At 35.3% G+C, this 23,103-nt stretch overlaps 1 protein-coding gene across 2 annotated transcripts in view; it reads right to left on the minus strand.

Moving 5' to 3' along the window:
- The window catches only part of LOC113057625 (netrin receptor UNC5A-like), a 162,929-nt gene that overhangs the window by 48,095 nt on the left and 91,731 nt on the right, over positions 1-23,103 (minus strand). For both annotated transcript variants that reach the window (XM_026225063.1, XM_026225062.1), the window contains exon 3: positions 1,307-1,450. In XM_026225063.1, coding sequence (XP_026080848.1) covers positions 1,307-1,450 — 144 coding nt within the window. The remainder of the gene's footprint in view (positions 1-1,306; positions 1,451-23,103) is intronic.

The raw sequence follows: 23,103 nt of genomic DNA on the forward strand, positions 1-23,103 counted from the left end.
AATGTGTTTGAAAGACAAAGGCCTCCCAAATAGAGGAAGGCCTAACCCGTAATAGAGGGTTAAACAACCTATAGAGTGTTAATTCAAATAAACATTAATGTCTTCATCAGTAGTTGATGCAATGTTGAAACACTTGCAATTATTTTTGTAAATCCAGTTTTCAAATGCTGTGTAGCCACCTGACTAGTGACTGGTCTTTGAGTGAATGTCCGAAAAACTGAAAGGACTTTCTGATGTATACTGTATAGGCTATTTTAAAAAGGAACATATAAAAGATGAAAAAGAGGTATTTGGGAGAATAAATAAATTATGAATAATTTATTGCTATTGTGTAAGCAATATATAGTCCGATTATAAAAATACAAACTACTTTTGTCTAATTACAAGCATAATTTTTGGATAAACACATGATTTGGCGTTTATTTTGAGAGAGGCAGTGCAGTGGTGCAGTTTTTCGGCGTTTAATCACACAGAGATATCAAAACCACCAGGTCTCTTGAGGCAATTACAAAGTGTTATATTGCAGATTAGCAGATTTCCTTGCCACAGGCTCTTCCTGATCAAACTTTCCCAATCAAACATTAAATAAGTCATATAAAACCAACTGAATCAATCAGCCTTGGGGAAAAACAGAACATAAGTGGTTAGACTGATTGGCTAAATGGAATTTCAAAATAACTTTTAATAGAAAGTATATCACTATCAAAACACTATAATTATGGTGGAGTGATAAAAAAGAGCAAATGCTACTGTGGTGTAGAGCACGTTAAAAACATTAGGGACACATTAATTTGGTTAGATTTGTATTTTTAACAAAACACAATGTTTTTCACAGTATTTGAAATGAGAATTGAAGTATTCAAATATATGACATTAACATCTATGGCAAGAAACACCTGTTCACTCAAAGCACCCATAGAGACCAGCTATCAATGTTAGTTGCCAACTCAGGCTCTGTATTTTCTAATGGAATGATGGAAATTAACTCATTTGCTTTGACCTGTAGTTCTCAACTGGTTTTGCTTTGAGACCGAGATTTAAGGGCTGAAATTATGACCTTAACATGGTATGAAAATGTTTTGATGCATAAAAGTAGGTAAATAAATATTATGCTGTATTGTTAGTTGTACTTTATTATTTGCATTTATTTTCTCCCCTTCAATCCAGATCACCACAGATCTTTGACCCATTTTGGGGAAGCACCCAGTTGAGAACCCACTGTGCGGGACATTTTCACATTACCACAGATTATAAGATGGCATTCAGTCAAAACGTTTGTGTTATAAGATAGCAAAGCTGAACTCACAGGCAATGCGCACATATGCCTTTTGGCTCTTCTGGGTTCCTGTAGTGCTCCAGGCCACACACTGACACCAGTAATCCTCCAGACCAAAGATCTTCTCCACCTGCTGTCTGGAGATGTCAATCTTCACCTGCATCACCGGCAGCCCTGGGACCAAACCAGACACAGCAAACATGTTCAGCTCAGCGCTCCAAACATATCACCATTGACAGAGACAGAGAGAGGCATTCAGAAACAGTCCTTCATCTGATGGGCGCCAGGCCCCTGTAAAAACTGTTTATTTGTGTCAAACTTGCAATGAATGTGTGGCATATTGGTAGGTGGAGATTAGCAGCTCTTTACAGGCAATAGTGCATCAAAACTTTGGCAACAGTGCAAAATTATTCACAGCTGTCAAACTTTTCATGGACATGGCAAACTGTCCACTGGATTCCAAAGGTTTTTTGGAGGTGAAGAGCTGCCGACCATTTGAGAGAAGGGGAAATACATTAACAAACTAATATATATATATATATATAAATTAATTTTTTTGTAGCTTGGCTAATTCATTGAATACTGACAGATGATGGAGCACTGTCACAATCATTGCTGACTAAACGCAGGATGTGTATGACATGCGAAACCACCTCGAAATAGAAAATCCCAAGCTCTAATATGCTTTCTGGGATGAATTAATAAATAAACAGATATTAATATTTATGTGAGCTTCCAGTGGGAGATATTTTTCTTGGTTACACAATATGTGCGTTTGCAAGAGTGGCTAGGATTATCCCATCAAAGCTCAGAGGTTTTTTTCTGAAAATTAAAATTAAAAGAGTACAAGAAAAAGAAGGAAAAAAAGAGGAATGAAGTGATAATTTGTCAACAGCAATGGGGTGAATAATGTATATATAACTAGTGTGAAGTCATTCAACAAAATGATTCATTTTCAGCTGACAAATACAAATGAACATCATCAAAGTTAACCAACACCAACAACACAAATTGTTTAATGCATAATAAAGCTCTCTTTAAAGATGAAGGGAGGGGGTTAGACAAAGATCATTTTTCTTTTCATTATCTCTGGACCATCTCCTCAACCCCTAAGCTTCTCAGATATTTTTCTTCATGGTTATTGCTCCTCTCAACATGAAAGCTTGACCTTGAAGATGTAAACATCCCCCTCTTCAACCACCTTCCTCCTCATTTCTCCCATAATCTCTATCACTCCACCCTACCTTGTTCATCCCTTCCTCCCTCTTTCTCTTGAGTGGGTTGGAACTAGTGAGCTGCTTACATTTTATTTTTTATATTGCTTTATATTTTTCTTGGTGGGGGTGGTGGCGGGGGGGGGGGGGGGGGGGGGGGTCATTAACACTAACAACTATGTATGCATGTATGTATTTTGTGTATCATTAAACAATACTTGTGCATCTTAATTGTATTCAAATGCCTAAACTGATTTCTAGGCAGTTATTTTTCTGTACCTCATACAATACAACTACACTAAACAACCATTCAATTTTTTTTTTTTTTTTTTTTTTTTTTGTGCACAAAATGAACATTCAAAATATTTTTGGGTATAATTAAAAAAAATATAAAGATTTTAGTTCATCATCTGTATATTCAAATGCTTAAACATTTCTACCCATATCAAAATATTTTACAGTTGCATTTGAACTCACATTTAGATTTTTTTTCTTTGTGTATAATTAAGCATTGAAATAATTTTAGATATGTTCTGACATTGAAAGTGCTTTTTGGGCATCATATAAATGTTCTAAACCATTTAGGCTCATTTGAATGCTTTTATATATATATATATATATATATATATATATATATATATATATATATATATATATATATATATATATATATATATATATATAGTACATTATAGCTGCATTTAAATGTTCAAATTGGTTTTTGGACATAATTTCAATGTTCAAATTATTTTTTTTTGTTTTTGGCATCAATGCCAAAACACAAATTTTTGCACATTATAGGATTGTGCAGAGACTTATATTGAACATCTGAACTCCCCTATGATGCCCAAATATGGTGTCTAGGTAGACCGAAACTCGTACTGCACTGCATGAGCAGTCAAGCATTTAAGGTCAATACGTCGTAATAAGCACAAAACAAATCCAATAACCACATTCTGCAATTAGCTGCGGTGTGGTCAGATGCTTCAGCAATATGACAGAAATGCATCATCTCAAATCCTGCTGGTCATTTGAGTTCTTGCTCCAACCTGTCTGTCACGAATCAATGTACATCACATCCATCACCACTTGGCAAGAGAGTCTCAGAGGAAAGAAATAGGGCAGCATAGAGAGCTTGTCTCACTATCTTGGCAGACATTAGGAGCACATGCAATTACCGTTAGATTTAAACTGCCCTCCAGTGTTACTCAGGGCGTCAACATCAAAATAGACCTCTCAGACAATCCTGCTCTCCTCTGACACAACGTCTGGACTTTAATCCTCGCTGATAGCTCTAAACACTTTTGCAACTAGTCAGAAATATGAGATTCAATGCTAATAAACTCTATAATCCAGACAAAAATAAGTGCATTGATCCAGACAAAAATAAGTGCATTGAAAAGAACACACTCTTAATGAATTGCTCCGCTCACATTGCATTTAATTCAAATTGCGTAACCAATTCAATACGAGCGGAAACAGTAATGATATTAGACCACTAAAATGAGTGATATTTTTTTAGAGAATGTAATTATCGTTCGTAATAAAACGCAAAATACAATTAAGGGGTACAGGCATAGGCCTGAATCTTAAACACCGATTGTTTTACAGTATTAATAGCTCTTTGTTTCTTTTAGTAGCAATTAGCCAGATTTCTGACCTCACATTCCCTATGCGTTCCATGACGAACCGCTGAGGCCGCCACATTCGGTTTTGTTCACTTGTGTGAATACGCCAATTGGCCTGCACCACAATTCAGGCATGAAAATTCACTTCTCCTGCATGACAGATTTAGCTGCATGATAGGCAAGGATAATACTCTAATGCAGATTTGTATAATTAGTAATTAATAGAGTATGAAGTCTTTGACTAGGAACACCATTAAAACGTTTACCCCTGAGCCCTTGAGAGAGGTCGCTGTGGTAACCCTCCCTTTGGGGTCTGAGAGGTCACACAGTTAAAGAATAATTTACTCTTAGCACCCGCACCCACTTCCAATACTGTTAAACCCCCACAGATGGAGGAAATTATTCCAAAATGAAGACACATTTATTAGGCCCTCAAAGAAAAAAAGGCAATGTGGAGATTGAATCGTAATTCTGAGTTATTGCTTTATGCTTGTGTCGTGTTGTGCGTCTGCATACTGAATACACACCTTCAAAATTAATTGTTAAAAATTCATAACCTGTCCCATTTTTCTACGCTGACATCTAACAAATTATTAAATAGTGACATAAAATTCTGAAAAATAATAATAATAATTCTGCATCCATTCTGGGTGAGCTGAACCAAGTGCATTTTTCATAAGAGACCACAGACCAAGGTCTTCCAGATGCCAGGCATTTCCCAGAATTCAATGCATGCATCATAAAGAACAGTGACAATGAAAAACATTCAGTTGCAAAAATACAAACATCAGTCTTTAACTCATGAACCTTTAATTTTGGGTAAGCCAAACCTTTAAACCCAGCGCCCCCTTAAAAAACGTCCATGCATAAAAATAAATTAATAAAGTATTTTAAAACAATCTAACCCTAAATTAAACTGCTAAAACAACAATCAAAAACAAAAACAAAATCTGTCATCATTTATTCAACCTCGTGTTGTTTCAAAGCAATATGACTTTCCTCCTACGGAAAAAATGAACTAGACAGTTTCTAGACAAAAACACACTCAAAATATCCTCTTTACATTTCAGAAGAAGAAAAAGTCATACAGGTATGGAACGACACGCGGGTGAATAAATCATGATATCATTTGCATCATTTCAATTTTAAATTATCCATTCAGAGGTGGTATTCACGAGTTCACACTTACATATAATTAGCAGTAATATTATAATGCATATTTGGCGTGCTGTCCGGGGAAGGGGCTCCGAGCTCGGGAATGGCCCGAACCTAGAGTACAGTGTATATTTAAAAGTGTAAAATGAACTCTAGTGGAGGAGATGGGGTGGAGGGGGGATGCTGATAAACCATCAATGGAGACAGGTAGGCTGATTCAGCTGTATTTATACCCTAAGGATGATTATCTTAAGTGGCTCCACCTTTGCTAATTAGGCTAAGTATCTGACATGCTCCTCCCGAACCTTGTTATGAAACTACATTTTGTAGAAAACCCAGAGTCTCACAGGAAAACGCATGGATGAGATGTTTCCTTCAGGGATCTAGCAGGGTTCTGGTCGGATTCGACCGTGCATTTACAGTAGAATCAAGGGATATGATAAAATCCCGTTCCAACACACTACACAATAACTTTATCTCAGTCCCAGCGTGACTTTGCAGTAACTGCTCAACACATTATTTGCAGAGGCAAACATCTGTTTCTTGTGTCTGCACCAACAGCTCTCTAAAAGAGCGGCAAACTCTGCTTAGAGGAATGACTAGGTGAGAAATGCTTTATTCAAGTATGTTATCCATTCAAATGTGTGAGTTACAGTTCCCATTACTGCTTTAAAGGACTTTTATTGTGAAGAGGATGATGCTGCTAAATCAAACAGCATGTGTGTCTCTAGAAATACAGACAAGACTCACAGACCCGCAGTGACATCTCTGCTCTTATTCTCTTGTGAGTCAATACAGAGGCTTGACTGGGGAAGAGACTTTATTTTTTTTTTCACTCACTCTTGTTTTTGCTGCCGGTGACCTCAATTCCACGGGGGTCATTTGCTTATCAAAGGCAAAACCCAAAAGTGACAGGTTGGAGTAAGTTTTCATTGTGACCAAGGAAATTCAATTAGACCGCATCTAGAGTGTGAGAAGCTAAGATTCATCAATGGGAGCTGGGATTACTCTTCACACAACACACAACTATCAGTCAGAAGGTCAGCGTGTGGCCGTCACCAGGGACTTTCTATTTTTCTATTGACTTCCCATTGAATACAGCTGAAATAAAGTGTCACTCTCCGATGCGCTGAATCTTACAGATAATTGGTTCCATCACCTGTATAGACAGCTAGTGGCAATAATGATGTTTATCATTAGTGTTGAATTAGAGTAGTAAATACACATTTAAAACACATTAGTGTTTTGAACTGTGTTGAATAATGTAGTGTTTACCATGTTGTTTGACAAACATATCACTCTCTTGCAATGCATTATGCTTTTCTCATTACCCGTTATCACTTCTGGACGTCTCAGTCCTGAAACAGCGGCCAAAACTAGAGAGGTAAACAAACACATGAATAAACAGAGCAATTCGAAAATGTCATTAAAACAATGAAAGAATTCGGAGCTGTGTCAACATGAGTTGACATGTGCTCATGATTCTCTCTTCTCTCTATCTTCTTTTCCCAAAAGCAGTTCAATTAAATAAATCAAATTAAATAATATTAAATGAATATAAAAAAAAATATATATTAATTACAACAATAAATTATATAAATAAATAAATTAACATGTTTGGGCTCATCTGATCAAAAGTAAATAATAAATAAAATGAATAGATAACATATGAAAATATTAAATAATAATAATAAAATATTATAGTAAACAATATTATATGAAATAATATGACCATAGGTTAAAAAAAAATCATAATATGATAAACATAATCAAATATATAATTTATAAAAATAATTAAATGATAAAATAACTAAAATAAAGCAAAATTACTAAAATTATAACTATCTGTCCCTAAAAGCCCACTTCAAGCCTAAATATGGCTCTAGGGTCCCTACTTCACTAAATATATGGGATTTTCAACTTTTTTTTTTTATCCAGCAGGTGAAAAAAAGTTTAATCACTTAGGGGGGAAAAAGCACTACAAATGCATCTCTCCTCAAAAAGCCAAACGATTTGAGCTATCCTTCACGGCATAAATGGTGTATGAGGTAGGGATTTGAACATACATCTTGGCACCGCTAATAATAAAAAGTCCCAGATAATGCCACACATAGACGAAGGATCAAAACTAGAATCCATTCCACCCCCAAAAAACCTCTCAAACTCTAAGTGGCTCATAAAAAAAGCCATTGTCCTCAGGCGCTCTGAAGCTGGATGTGTGGCCCATGTGGACCAACAGACAGGATGACTCAGTGAACGGCTGTCTCTTTTCCTGCACTAATAAGATACTGTAATCCTCGGCTCACTCCAGTGAGCAGCAGTCTATGAAGAAGAGATGAGACAGATAGACTGTTCCAGGGGCCACATTAAATCCATCAACCACTGAGGGGCCCACGCGGCATATCCAGGGACCCCCAAACAGAGCACATTTTGGGTCAAGGCTTGCCTCAAAGATCTCAGCTATTACAGGAATATTTTTTGCTAGTTCTAATTTGACTGAACTGTCCATTTGTGACTCTGAATGCGACATTCAAGGCCCCCTGCTCGCACTCGGCATTCTATTATGGATTATTTAAGGCTGGTGACCCAGCATGTGTCTGTGGCACCAATCAATCCAGTCTAGTTCAGGCCAATACCAACTCAAGGTGAAATGACTCGCAGGTACTGTAGGTCGGCATGCTAACATGTCAATCTGCAGCATGAAAAGGGGGAAAAACAGCAATATTCAAGCCTACAGAGCTCTGAAATGGGCTGTGACATGGAAAGCAAGCTAGAGTGATTACAAGCACAACAAGATTTTATGTCGACTTTTATGTGACTGATATTGAATTAAATGCTAAGTGTCTGAAACCTGAGAAAGCCCTAGCAACAGTGAACACGCGTTTATCTGGTAGACTATTTCATAACAGAACACGAAGACACCACCCTGACCTTAAAATAATTTCCTTAAAATACTGAGATTCCTTTGTTTTGTAAGATTATTTCAACAGGCAGCTAGTGAAGGTTACTCAAGGTGTAATTTGTCATTCGTCTGCTGATTGATTTTTTTATCTTATGGCATCAACACTCTGATCTGCACGTAGCACCATATTGGCATGTCACTGTTGATTGCTGTTATTTATTGGATGTTTGATGCCAAATTGCCTCTGGAGAGAGTCTGTTTGATATGATGTAAGATCAGCATGCGATGATCATGTACTGCAGCAGAAGGGGGCTCCGTTTTAACACTCATAGCATCTTCAGTTGAGAGAGAACAGGAATTCACAGATCGACTGTGGCTGACAAAATGCAAATTTGCGTAAGTATTTTTAGAAAGTCGAGTAAAGAAAACACTGTCAACATCATTTGCAGGTTACAACTGGTTTAAATGATACAAAACCAACCTTGTGCGAAAAACTGAAATTGTTTTAACAAAACACCTTATAATGGTAATGAACTAACTAAATAGACACATTTCTGAACTCAATGGCTATTGCAGTATCCAGTTTTTGGTTAGTAACATGCATTGTTGGGTTACTCTACTGTTACTGTAATTAAATTAAATTACTTATCCACTGAAAATGTAAAGTAAGGGATTACTGCTCATTTAAGGCAATTTAATTATAGTTACTTATAAAATACTCGAGTTACATACAGTAAATAATTTAAACAGTTCTAAAATCAATATTGAATTTAAAATCTAAAATTACTACCTAAAAATTGAATGCAGTGTCTTTAACCATCTGTGCGCCAGCGCGCTCACTTTCTTTTTTTCCTGATTCACAGAGAAACCTTAAATAGTCTACTCGGATAGAGATAAGACTAAAATCAATCAAATCCAAAAAGGGCCTACTTTTATTTGTGAACAATGACAATAACAACAAAACATTGTGCTTTTGCAAAATAAACAAAACAAACGGTGCACTTTCTGACGTCTACTGTAGGTCTCTGTGAGCAACTTTCTACACATCACACATCACAAAAAGACATGAGAAATATTTCTATAGAAAGCCTAATTTTAAAGAAATCAAACTGAAAATGAATATTTTTTGATTATGTAATCCGTATGAAACTAAAGCAAGGTACAGTCTTTCCCGTATTTGAGCTTTAAAGGTACAAGTTGTAGGACCTGCCACGAGAGGGCCCACTACCAAAACAATAACAATTGCATGGTTTGATAACGCTAAGAAGGAGCGTGTGATGATGGGATTTGTTGTCTTCTACCCACCCGTTGACGGCCATCAATCAGACGGAAATATAAATCATGGATTTAACGGATGAGGTAAAGTTTAATAAATGTTGCGCTTGATGTCATAATTTTCAAACACGAGTTCAACAATTTGCGCGAGTAGATTACATGCGAGTAGATTGCGCGAGTACATTATTTTGGATATTTTACTGCAAATATCTTAAAAATTTTACCTTCAAGTGTCTAATTTTAAATGAACAAATTCAAAGCGAAAAATAATATTGAAAAAAGGATTGGTAAAGGAGCGCTTCCTGGACTCCAAAATTGGTAAAAATAGAGGTGCTCTTTGGATGGAAAACTAGATGCCAAAAATAAAAAATGAAAAAGGAACTCCAAGGCACTCTCAATTACAAAAGTAAAAAAGCCTTTATTATTATGGCTTGGTCACATTAACCTTCTAAAAAACTCCAAAGCGTTTCGGCTACATGCCTTCTTTTGGGAGTTAAACAGATCTCAAACAAACAAAGTTTCTTATGAACTAACAGTCCACCAATCAGAAGTCTCCATCTGTCAACTGTGGTGCTAAGGTTACAATTGTTAGTACACACAAGAGACAGCAGATGTCATCATTTCCACTTCTTAACAAATCAATTAAGTACATACAAAAACTAACTTCACGAAAGGACCATACCTGTACCCAACACGGTGTCCCATAAAAGTAAAATACAAGCATAGTATATACATTTCAAACCACCATAGGACAACAGAACATCAAAGATATACACTAAGGTCAAGTTCCTCATTCAAAATGAATATTATCTAATTATGTAATCCATATGAAACTAAAGCGAGGTCATAGGCGGAGGGTGAACCAATTCCAGGGTAAGACTAAAAGCAGCCAAATGTATTAAACATCATAAAAACATCACTTTAGATGATATATATAGAAATTAACTGACATAATCACTAACTTCAGAGCCGTCATGTCCATTCAAAGTGAGGGGACACGTGCCTCAGATTTCTGAGCCAAGTGGATCTTAAATGCAGCTTCCACAAGACAAAAATAGCTGAATGATATTTTTTTATATTTGATAAAATCACACTGGTGTGATTAGATTGTTTAGTGTGGCACAGCATCAGCTGCTAAATTCAAATCTGTGTTCGTGCTTTGGCTGGTGCTGGGCCAGAGACAGACGTATTTGTACAGCAATGCGTATTATAACAAATCACACACATTCTGTTAATCTTATGAATGCAATTACCATTTACGGCATGTAATTTATTCTTTCCTACATTAAAGGATTTTACTGGCTTTTCTTGCCAAAGTTGTTTACATTTTCTTAAGCTTTTTGTTATTCAGATATATTATTATTCAGAGTATTACTATTTATTTACCAAAGAAGGCAAATATTACAGTTGTTTTAAAGCTAAAGGCTACACTATTCTAAGTTTAACTCAAATTGAAAGAATAAAGAGTTTAATTTCTATTAAGGTTTATAGGGATTTTAATTTGTAGCCTAATTAGCGATTTGAATAATTAATAGTTACTTAATGAGTAGCTTAGTTACTTTTCAGACTGAGTAATTAGTAAAGTAATTTAAATACAATATTGATGATGTAATTAGTAATGGTAAATAATTACTTTTTGAAAGTAACTTACATAACACTGGTAGTATCATAGAAAATATATATATGACAAATAGATTATGGCTACCGCCGCACAATACTAGTGAGCAATATAGTATCCGGTATCCCAGTGGAATATGGTATTATAACAACAACACTTGTGCATTCAGACTATACATTTGTGTGTTCCCTGGGAATTGAACCCACAACCTTTTGCACTGCTAATCTTTTAATCTTTAAAAAGATGTTCCAAAAATGTAATAAAAAAAATAGTCTACCTTGTGTGATGATGATGACAATATAAATGTGGAAAATTCCTAAATATATGCATTTTAAAATATGCATGCCATTAATCTTACCCTTTGGGGTATGTCAACAAAGCCTCAAATAAAATCAAACATTTTAGGTGTCCAAGTTCAGTGTGAACAAATTATTTTCTAAGGTGTAGACGTATTAAGCATGTACTGTAAAAAACAATTAAATCATTAATCACAATGACATTAAAATTAACCGCAAGCCAACATTTCATATTATCATGACAGCACTATATGGAGTCAATCTCTCCAATGCTTATAATTCCTAAGGGTCACAGACAGGTGGGTTGCACCTAAGACTTCACAGCAGCTTCTGTGAGTGTGTGTGAGCTCGAGTTGTTAGTTCATTCCTCTTCCAGCTACATTTACTGGCCGCATGAGCCATGGTTGATTGTAGCAGGCCAACAACCAAGAATAAATCCAGCTCTGACAGAAGGTATTCCTCTGTTGACAATTTACACCTCAGGTAATAAATTATCAAAGCTACAGACAGACACTGAGATCATCCATCTGCTAGCTGATAGCACTGGAGCTAACAAAAATCATATCAGCCCCATTAAACCTCAATTTCTGTCAGAATTTCTTACCAGAAGGCATATCTGTCAGCAAGTAGCTGTTAAGGTAAACCAATTAAGGACTGAGTAAGGCCAAAATATTCTAAATAGCTCCAAGCTAAAGACCTACCAACCCATGAAAACCAGCTGGCATCACATTATCTTTTGGGTTTATATCTCTTAAATATGTTGCCTAAGCAGACAGGCATTTGACAGCACTGCAAAATAAGAGTTTTATTAACCAAATGACAACAAAGACAACTAAAGGAGTCTCCTGTGGCCACTTGTGATCAGATTTTTTTAGAGGGAGGGTTCTGTGACTGTATACATCACTTAATTCATCAGAATGACATGGCATATTGACAAAGCAAAATACATTTTTAAAAAAGAAACAAAAAGGTAGAATACGACAACAACCAAACTTTTTGACAAATGTACAACTTAAGAAGAAAATAACCATCTGATTACAAAAAAAAATAAAACATAATATTATTGGAAGAGAGTGTACAGTATTTGAACGTAGTCATTACAGTCATTACTTGAGTCTTCAGTACCACATTAAATCATCATAATATACTGATTTATAGCTCAATTATTAATTATTTTTCTACAGATTTTGCTGATATTTTTGTGGAAACCATGGTACATTTTTTTTCCATGATTCTTAGATGAAAAGAAAGTTTAAAAGTTTAAACAGCATTTAATTTAATTTAATTTAATTTAATTTAATTTAATTTAATTTAATTTAATTTAATTTTTCTACAAAATATTAGGCAGGAAAAAAATCTTTTTAAACTGCTTTTCCATCACAGGAATGAATTACATTTACTATACACTGAATTATACAAGTATTTTAAAATTAAAATAATATTTTACAATATTACTTTTTATTGATTTAAAAAAAAATTATAATAATAAATGCAGCTTTGGTGTACATAAGAGACCAAGAGGGATGTCGATACCAGATGTTAATGTGCTGAAAACTGTTTTTAGATAACATGATTGATGAACAAAGGATATTTCTAAAATCATCAGTCTTTAGGGGACATAAATTCAGCAGCACACTGAACTGACTGTCACAGATTTCCCAGCCGCTTTCCTGAATATCATGTGGCAATCTAGACCTACTCCAAATCCATTCAGAAACCATTTCCTGTCCCAAACTACCTCCTCTCTCCTGTGATTGGAGCTCAAGTTGACAAAGAGGAGCTGTTTGTTTTGATATTTGTTTGAGTGATAAGTGAGTTTTTAGACTGATTCATTCCTAAGGGCTGGTGCACACAAAGCACAAACTGTCATCCACCCGGTTTCTCTGCTTATCAAAAATCTTCATGGACTATTAAGCTGTCACATCTCTTCTCTCCTCTCCCAGCGGCTGATCTATTTATAAAGCAACGTGAGCTGAACAGGTGTTGCTCTGCATCAAAAATTATCTTACTTGATTAAAAACAGTAAAAAGTCTTTGGATTGTTTATGTTTAAGGCTTGAGTGACAAGCAGAACTAGTCACAGAAGCACTTTTTTTTTTTTGCATATCTGACATGTATTAACAGCCATCTTCACCCACACAATGCTGTTTTACAGTATATCTACACAAGAAATGTGAGCACAAATTCCAATCTCTAACTATATTTGTAATGATGGGTTTTAGGGGTAGATGGTATACCAGTTAAGGACAGGACGACAGTTCCAACTGTTGTGTCTATCATTATGCAAAATGCTGCTACAGTGCTGTTGGGGAATGAGAATTACAATCAGAAATTGTAATCAGCAGCAACTGATGTCAATCAAATTAGTGGCTGTTGCCCTTAGTTAGAGCTGTAGCACTCGTTCTGCTTTGTGAAATATGGAGGAAAAAACAACTGGACTGAGTAAAATAAAATATGAATTAAAAGTCAAAAACATTCCCATATGACACTGAAGAGTCTGTCCAAACATAAAAAATTAAGCAAAGAAATTCATGATAGAGAGGTTTACTTCAAAATCAAAGCAAGCGATTATAATATAATCATCATCATATTTTAACAATTAAAATAAAATAATAATAAAGCTGTTTGCTTCAATATGGATCCACTTTAAAGTGTAAAATGCAATGGCAAAACCTTCTTTCAATAATTATTGTGCTTCTGTGCATCTTACGGTGCACGACAAGCATCCATGACATGTGCCACTGGAAACATCCCAGAGTACGAATATTTCCAACACAGGCCCTGAGGACACCACATCCCATTTTCTATGCCATTCCATGGACATTTTTCACAATCCTGAAATACATTTCCTTTTTTTCACTCCCATCACTGCTATTTTAATTGTGAAGTAAACAGCTCTGCGGTGCTCTTCACAGCCACTCTACGGTGTCAATCTTAATTTCCTTCCACAAAAAGCAACACATCTTAATGGTACAGTATTGATAATCCATTAGTCTCCTAGTGCACAGTGAGAAAAATAAATGCTTGAATCACTACCACGGGCATGTTGTTAGTCTAGATTGCATTCTGTGCAACAACAAGGGGATAGCTCTTGATCAAAAAGTAATTACTTATACTGTAGCTTTAAGCTATAGTCTGAGCTGAAATGCATTGTGGGAGTGCAGGTTTTGTGTATCGAGAGGAGCTGTTTTCATCGACCGGCAGAACTTCTGTGCCACACATTTCCTCTAAATGCAGATGATTTGTGGCTCACCGGGTCAGTGAATTAAGCCAGCTTGAGGTAGCCAAAAAAAAAAACATAACACGTGAATAACTCAAAGATCAGAGCAGCCCTATTTAAACCATTACAACAAACACAAGATTATCTAGAAAAATCATTTATTACATTTTTCTTTTTGTTTGTATTTGCTTTGAAATGGCTCAAATGTGTGTGTTTTATTCAATCATCGGAACCAAAATTCCCATCAAAAAGTTATTGTAGCTAATTTGATTAAAATTGTTAAAGATAAGTAAAATAGGCTATTTTGCACTAAAATTAACAAGGATGGTATTTAAGAATATTAATCAAAAATTTGACCAAAAAAATGTATCAAAAAATTATTATTGTTAATAATGATTTTTTATTTGTATTTATTTGCATCATGAAAAGCGTTATACAAATGAACTTGACTTGCCTTTAATTAATAATGCTACGATTTAAAATAACTTTTTAAATAGATTTTAAAAATAATTATTTCTGTGTTGGCAAAGCTGAATTTTCAGTATCATTACTTCAGTATCACATGAACCTTCAGAAATAATTTTGATATGCTGATTTGCAGCTCCAGAGAAACATTTCTCATTATCATCATTGTTGAAAACAGTTGCCTGCTTAATATTTTTGTGGAAGCTGAAAAGCTGTGGAAGCTTTTTTCAGTATTCTTTAACGAACAGAAACTTCAACATTTATTTGAAATGGAAAAAGGTATATATATATATATATATATATATATATATATATATATATATATATATATATATATATATATATATATATATATATATATATAAACATAAACAAACCAGAAAATATTGCTTAGAAGCACTCATTCCTTATGCATAGCGAAACACAGCAGAATAACTAAAACCTGCACACCCTGATTTCCCATAATTACGTAAAAGCCTGCAATCAGAGTTCAAATCTGCAATTTTTTAAAAAAAGCTCTGGCATTTTATTTCGCAATCTACATGAGATACTTTGTAAATGGTTTGTTTGTGGTCCATAGCATGCCATCTGAACCCAAAATTAATTCAGACTTGAATTTAACTAATGTTAACAAAAATTGGTACTCACAGACTGATGTGATCTGACTCTCCAGAGAGCCTGTCCTTAAGGAAGCCTGATTTTTTTTAGTCAGTGCTATTATCTCTAGTTTAGACTGTTTGTGTGTGCTCCGTTTCTAACAATGTCTTTATGAAGCATTTGCAGTAATGCAGATCCCCTCACTGGTGCTGACCCGGCCAGGCCAGTTAATGTGTCTATCTGCTTACCGGAATGCTGGAGCTGCTGACCTTGCCATCTGCTCCTGATGCCTCCACACCAAACACTTTCCCTCTTTGCCATTCAGACAGGATGAAATACAATTCCCATTAAAGTAAAAGTTGCTAATAGTGCCTTATCAATTAGCCCCATTGCTACTGATTGATGTTTAGCAGGTGGCACAAGATGATTATGTTTATTTAGAGGTACACTGACTGTCCTTGCCTCCTACTCATTTTCTTTTGATGCTCATTAAAGCCCAGGCTGTTGAGACATCAGCTACTGACTAAATCAGGCCTCTGCTTCAGGGAGCGGACAGCTGACAGAACCTCCAGGAAGGTTGGAGGTTGGCTAAGGTTGTCAATAGGGGGAAATTCAGGCAATTCATTCAGGATGGTATAGTCTGCATCAGAGTCCTGATTTAGTAAGGTGTTAAAATGTTCAGCCCACCTCTCCAGGATGCTATTCTGGTCTTTCAGGACTTTGAGCCCATCTGCTTACTTACTGCAGAGGGTAAGTATCCTCATGCCATTTGAGTTGGCCTGACCAATCCTATGCCTGCCAAGTACTCCTTTCCATATCGCACTGTTCTGTCCAACACGAGCATTGAAGTCCCCAAGTAGGAGCCTCATCCAGTGTTTGGTAAAAAGAGTCTTTAGACTCATTGTCAGATGGTAGAGTTGGAGCATACACACTTAGAAGTGTGGCATAGCGGTTCTTCACCAGGGGTATACGGAGGGTCATCAGTCTTTCAGTGATGCCCACAGGAGTTTCAGTGATTCTTGGGAGTAGTGTGTTCTTAATTGCCAGTCCCACACCATGCAGATGTTGTCCACCTGTGGGATAGCCTTTCCAGTAGAAGGTGTAGCCCATGCCCTCTGATCTGATACTGATACTTGATCTGGAGAAACTATGTATCAGCTGACAGTTTAAAGATTTCCATATTTGACCAATGTTTTGATAAAACATTGTTGCAGTGACAGTTATTTAGTAATTTATGTCAGGAGTGCAAAATAATAAAATAGTATTATGCCAAATTTTGAATAGAAATTGACCACTCATAAAGAAAGAGCACACAGGAGTGTTTACATGTGAGTTTACAGAAGATGACAAGAGCCATAAATCAATTTGATTAGCCTTCTATAAAAAACACACGACATGGCCTTGGAAAATATTTCATAAAATTCACAGTTGTACAGATTAGAGATTATATTATGAAATTTCAAATGAAGCATTGGTAGACTTGTGGCTTTAGCTACACTATGTTTCTAAGCTCATATCCTACATTAACATTTTTTAATACATTTAAAAAATATGTTTTTAGCATTTGTATTTTTGTTTTTATGTTTGAGTTTATATATCTCTATTATCATAACAGTTTGAGTAATTCTGATTCCTGAACAGTAAACTCTAAAGTTTCTGCTTTGTGAACATGTTGATTATGTTTAAAGTCAGAAAGACTCATGAGCAGAAACCTTTTTATTTGGGGTATGTCATTTCTGTCTCCATGCTGAAAATGGGGGGTGACTGGTAAGATTGGACTCTTCCATGGTCATTTTTGTCAGCTCTGTTCTGTTTAACGGATAAATAATATAATATTATTTAATATCTTCACATCAAGTGTATAAGCACTTTTTCCATGTAGTTTCAACCTTGAAGAAACACACACACACACACACACACACACACACACAATGAATAATAATGATTTCTCTGAATGGAACTCTGTGATTGCTTTTCTGTCTGTTATTCAGTAAATGTAGGACCAGGAGGCCTGGAGTTTTGAGAAAAATCTTAACATGCCAAAGAATGGTTTCATTTAATCAAAGACATTAGAGTCTGCATGAACTTAATTACACTGTTCCGAGAGTATGTGGACAGGGTGGCAATAACTCTCATGGGTTTCTGAAAATTGCTCATAATTCATTTCACCTCACTCTCCTCTCCCACAGGCTAAACTGAGGCTCTGTTTTTTATACTTTCCACCCTATAATTCAGATGGTAAAAGGGCCAATGAAATTTTCCTTTACTACCTGAGATCTTTGGAATTGCCAGAAATCTGTCTCATCAATTAAAAGTGATTGTGCTAATCATCTTAGTTTGTCTGTAAGAACCCAGGAACTTCACCCGAGAACAGTTAAAATAAGCTCAAAATATTGGCATGGCAAAAAAAAAAAAAAAACTACAATTTGGTCATATAACAATAAATTAAGGGAATGTGATCCAATGGAACTTAACTAATTTAAGTTCACCACAAAAGTTCATGCTGCAAAACTAGAACAAATTAATTCAAATTCTATGAAAAATCTCATATAATCAAACCACAATCTCTAAGTCAAAGAGGCTCATGGGAAAAAAAAAAGTAATAATTATAATGCATATCTACTAGTCAGTGTGGTGTCTTCTCCAAAGAACTATCTCTAAAGAGATTTTTTGACAATTACTCTCAATGTGATGCCACAAATGACCATATAAGTGGGAAATTAGACGTTGTCCAATATGACAGATTGCATGAGATAAAAGCAATCATATTTAAAAGAATATTTATCTCCCGTGAAAGCCTCTTGGAGGCAACAAATCAAATATAATCAGACAATCCGAAGCGTTTGCAATCTTTCCTACCTAAGTTAAACGAGAATATTGCCGTAATGGATCAGCCGGCATCCAGGTTTGGTCCATGCAAATCCACTGTCAACACTGATTTCTCTTTGAATGGATATATCTTCATCTCTCCCCTGTCTAAGCTTAGTTTCCTCAGACGAGTGAATGAGAAACCTGTGTGTGTTTTAAAGCTGAAGGGGAGAAGCTTTGAACTGGCCAGAGAAAAACAATGGATATAAGTTACTGGAGACAGGTAATGAGAACCAATGGACTCCCAGGAAAGAATCAATAGTGGACACTGATACACTGGAGAGGAAGGACAGGTCGCAACATAATTCTTCATTCGAGTAAATGCTGCAGATATAAAGGAGACGTGCACCAAGCAGCCAGATCCCAAATAGTTGTTGATAACTTGATATTTGCAAACTAAAACATCCTTCAATGAGATCTAACTGTCTCAAGGTACCAATGACTGAAACTGAGCGGTCTGAGTCTTAATGATGAGGGCAGAAACATGATGAAGGCTGTGACATTTAAAGTACTGATAGCATACAATATATAAAATATTCATATTGTGGAGGGAATTAAGAAATGTATAAATATATTTTCACTCCAAAATGTAAAAAACTAATGCAATTATTATTATTATTATTGTTATTATTATTATTATTATATTATTTTAATGGAATAAAGCACACTTTCCACTCTAATATGAAACAATGTCATTCTCATGACTGTAATACAGTAATAGTAAATTGTGTCCTGTTTGGACACAATTTATTATTTAATAAGCATAAACGTAATTCTGTACTACAAATACTATCATGATGGGGAAATATTTTAAGCAGCCTTAAAACGTATATTAAAACATATATTAAAAACATTCTAAAATGAAGGGAATTTTTTTTTAAATAAAATGTAAAAAAAAAAAATCAAGAAAAAAAAGAGAATTTCACTTGACATACACATACTGGTGACCCATACTCAGAATTCCTGCTCTGCATTTGACCCATCCAAAGTGCACTCACATAGCAATGAACACACACGCAGAGCAGTGGGCAGCCATTTACGCTGCAGCACCCGGGGATCAGTTGGGGGTTCGGTGCCTTGCTCAAGGGCACCTCAGTCGTGGTATTGCCAGCCCAAGATTTGAACCAACAACCTTAGGGTTAGGAGTTAAACACTCTAAACCATTAGGCCACAACTTTCCCCAATTTTTTTTTTTTTTTTTTACATGTATAACTAGATGAAAAGACAGATATATAAAACTGTTATACTATTTTATCCTATTATTATTTAAGGTAATATATATATATATATATATATATATATATATATATATATATATATATATATATATATATATATATATATATATATATATATATTTTTTTTTTTTTTTTCAGTTTTACTTTTTAGTTATTTTATTTTTGTACTTCAACTAAATATAATATATATATATAATTTCAACTGTAGTTTAATAAACAAAAATATCTTCGTAGATTTAGCTAATGATAATAACCCTGACATCAAATGTGAATCACTTTTGTTATAGCATTTCCTTAATTGCTAATCACTTTGCATAAAAGCATCAGCTACATATAAAAATGTAAATGCTATGATGACTAAGGACAAAAACTTATTCACCACAATAACACAAAGACACAATATTATCCAAACAACAATGATTTCCTTTGCACCTGAGCTGGCAAGACAAGTGGAACTACTTTGTACTCTCTGCTTCAATGAGCTGACATATGTTTGAGTTGTTTTACTATTCAAAAGGAAAAGTCAGAAGTCGAGTTTACTTCCCAGCGCTAACTTTGAGCCAGACTTTCTGAAACTACACAGGAGATGATGACTCCTGCTGCTCGCCTTTCAAAACACTGCTGACAGCACAATGTGAAAGTTGGGAGAGATCAATGTGGGTGCCTTCGGAAACCTATGCTGTTGGACATCTGTTTGTCCTTCATCTCTGGCCAATCGCTGGCCATTCATCAGCAACACAGAGGCAAGAGGAATGGGGTGTCATGTTGAGACCTTGTACTGTCTCACTGTTGACAGTAGATTGAATTCAAACAGAGTGAAAGTTACTAAAGACATGCAATGCATCTGCTAAGACACTGCGAAATAATAATAGAATGTTTTCTTAATCAGTATTTTTTTTTAAATAAATCTAAACACCCAACATCATAAATTTACTTGAAGCAACATAGTGACAGTTACTGAAACAATGCAACTCTTCTACTAACATACTGCAATATGTGTGTGTGTGTGTGTGTGTGTGTGCGGGTGTGGGTGTGCAAAGTGTCACATGACCCTTAAGAAATCATTCTGATATGCTGAATTATTATCAGAATTATCATTGTTGGCAACAGTTGTGCTGCCAAATATATATATATATATATATATATATTTAAACTGTGATCCATTTTTCAGGATTATTTGATGAATACAATTTTTAAAAGAACAGCATTTATTTAAAATATATATCACTTCTTATCAATTTAACACATCCTTGCTGAATTCAATTAAATTTAAAAAAATTGTAATGATCTCAAACTGTTGAACAGTAGTGTATATTGTTAGAAATACTTTTCCCCCACTTGTTTTAATGATATTTACTTAATGCATTAACATCCTGTGATCTTGTAAACATAGTTTCCAGCTGGCAAAACACAGACTATGTAAGTGATGTACCCCAGGTTCAGGTGAGAATCAAACAGAATAGCTGACTTAACATTGGTGAATGAAGAATGTGCGTCTGCATTCACAATGTGACTCACAGCTAAATAAATAAACACAATGTACTGTCTGCCAAAAGAAACTGAATGTTAATCGTGTAGTGTGTGTATGTGTTATAGACAGATGACAGGAGTTTATGCCTGTCTACTCTAATACCTAGCAGCATATCCTCCATCTTAAGAAATGCACCATTCCCCTGAAAATTGTTGCAGCTGCTCTGCAGCATGTCATCTGCATGTCAGCTCTTCCAATCAGCTGTCAAGTTGTGAATTGGAGGTTTTAAGTTACAGATCACTTCTGAATCCTAGCACACACATGACGTGAATCCCTACCCCCCTACAATGCCTCTGCCAAGGAGCGTCAAACAAACACATAAACATCCGCTTGCTGAGTGCTGACGAGCCGTTCCCCGCCTCTACCTTCTGAGAGAACGAGGGGAAGACGGCGAACGGGAGACTCAGAGAACCCTTTAGGAAATTGTTTTATTCTACTGACGCTAGGAACAATCTGATTGTAGAAAGCCGAGCTTAGTACTTGTCAGCAGATCCCAATCAATCACGAGACGGAGGGAAATAACAGAAAACACAGCATGTCCACATAAGAACAAGTACAGCCGAACAAATCAGCTACAGCGCTGACTACATCTCTTAAACTGCTGTCAGAGGGGAGAGTGATTTATTCTATGAGGAACATGAAGCTGTCTTTAAAAACAAGAAACAGATCGCAAACTGAAGAGAAGCCATGCAGAACTTGTTTGGGGGAACTGAAACTTCAACTTAAATTTTGATGTTTTAAAATGATTTAAAAAAAGAAACAGATAGCTCCAGCTTTAAAATCTTATTGAGCAACATTTGAAGACATAAAAACAAGTATGTTGGGACGTGGCAGTGACATATTGTTTTCATAAAATAGCAGCAAAGGCAATATGAAAAAGGAACGTATATTAATAATAATAAAAAATTATTCTGCCAAGTAATATAAGTCACTGGACCAACCGCAGGGGCTGTTTATAGTTGCCAAGAAGCACAGTATCTTTGAACATTAAAATAAGGTGTTTCAATCTACTCTCTAGTACAATAGTATATATGCTGCCCAGGGAGCCAGTCATTTTTCTCTGCCTAGAGATTCCCAGAATGCATCGCAGAACAGCACTGAGCACTGACTGTTCACTATATTCTCACCAATGGCCTGACAGTGTCCTAAAACTGCCTTCCTCAATGCCTGATTAAAATGTACCATGCTATCTTCTCCAAGCTAGTCAACAACGTTCAAGTTGAGAGAAAGCAACTCCAACTGCACTGTATGCTTCTTGAACATGTCCTTACATGTGCTAACAGGTAGATAAACATCTGATATATTTTCCAATACAGCCTAAATTATAGAGTAGCCTAAATGAGACGTGACAAAATTCAGAGTGATGTAAAGAGATGAAAAACAAAACTAGAGGCAACCAAGTTAGAGGGCTAGCGACAGCTGTTTAAAATCTAATCTAAGATGACAACGTCAAACGTTTAAATTACTGGCAATATTATAATTAGCAGCCAAAATATACTGAGCTGCTATAATAAAATAGAAACTTGAAAATTAACTATAATAGCGAAATGAACATATAATAAATGAATAATGAATATATGAAGATATAATAGTAATGAATTAATAAATGAATATATAATAGAAAATATAGTAATATAATACCTTTATAATAGCACATAAAATGATTCGTTAGTGTGTTGCAATAATGTTGCAAAATATTGTTTTTTACAATATTTTATCTAAAACTGAAAATGATTCAGAATATATGGTGTCGCTCACCAAACATGGCAAACAAGCATTCTGTAATTCTGATAATGGTACGATACCTTTGCATTGTTTGAT

This window comes from Carassius auratus, chromosome 39 (assembly GCF_003368295.1).
Source record: "Carassius auratus strain Wakin chromosome 39, ASM336829v1, whole genome shotgun sequence".
Taxonomy (NCBI): Eukaryota; Metazoa; Chordata; class Actinopteri; order Cypriniformes; family Cyprinidae; genus Carassius; species Carassius auratus.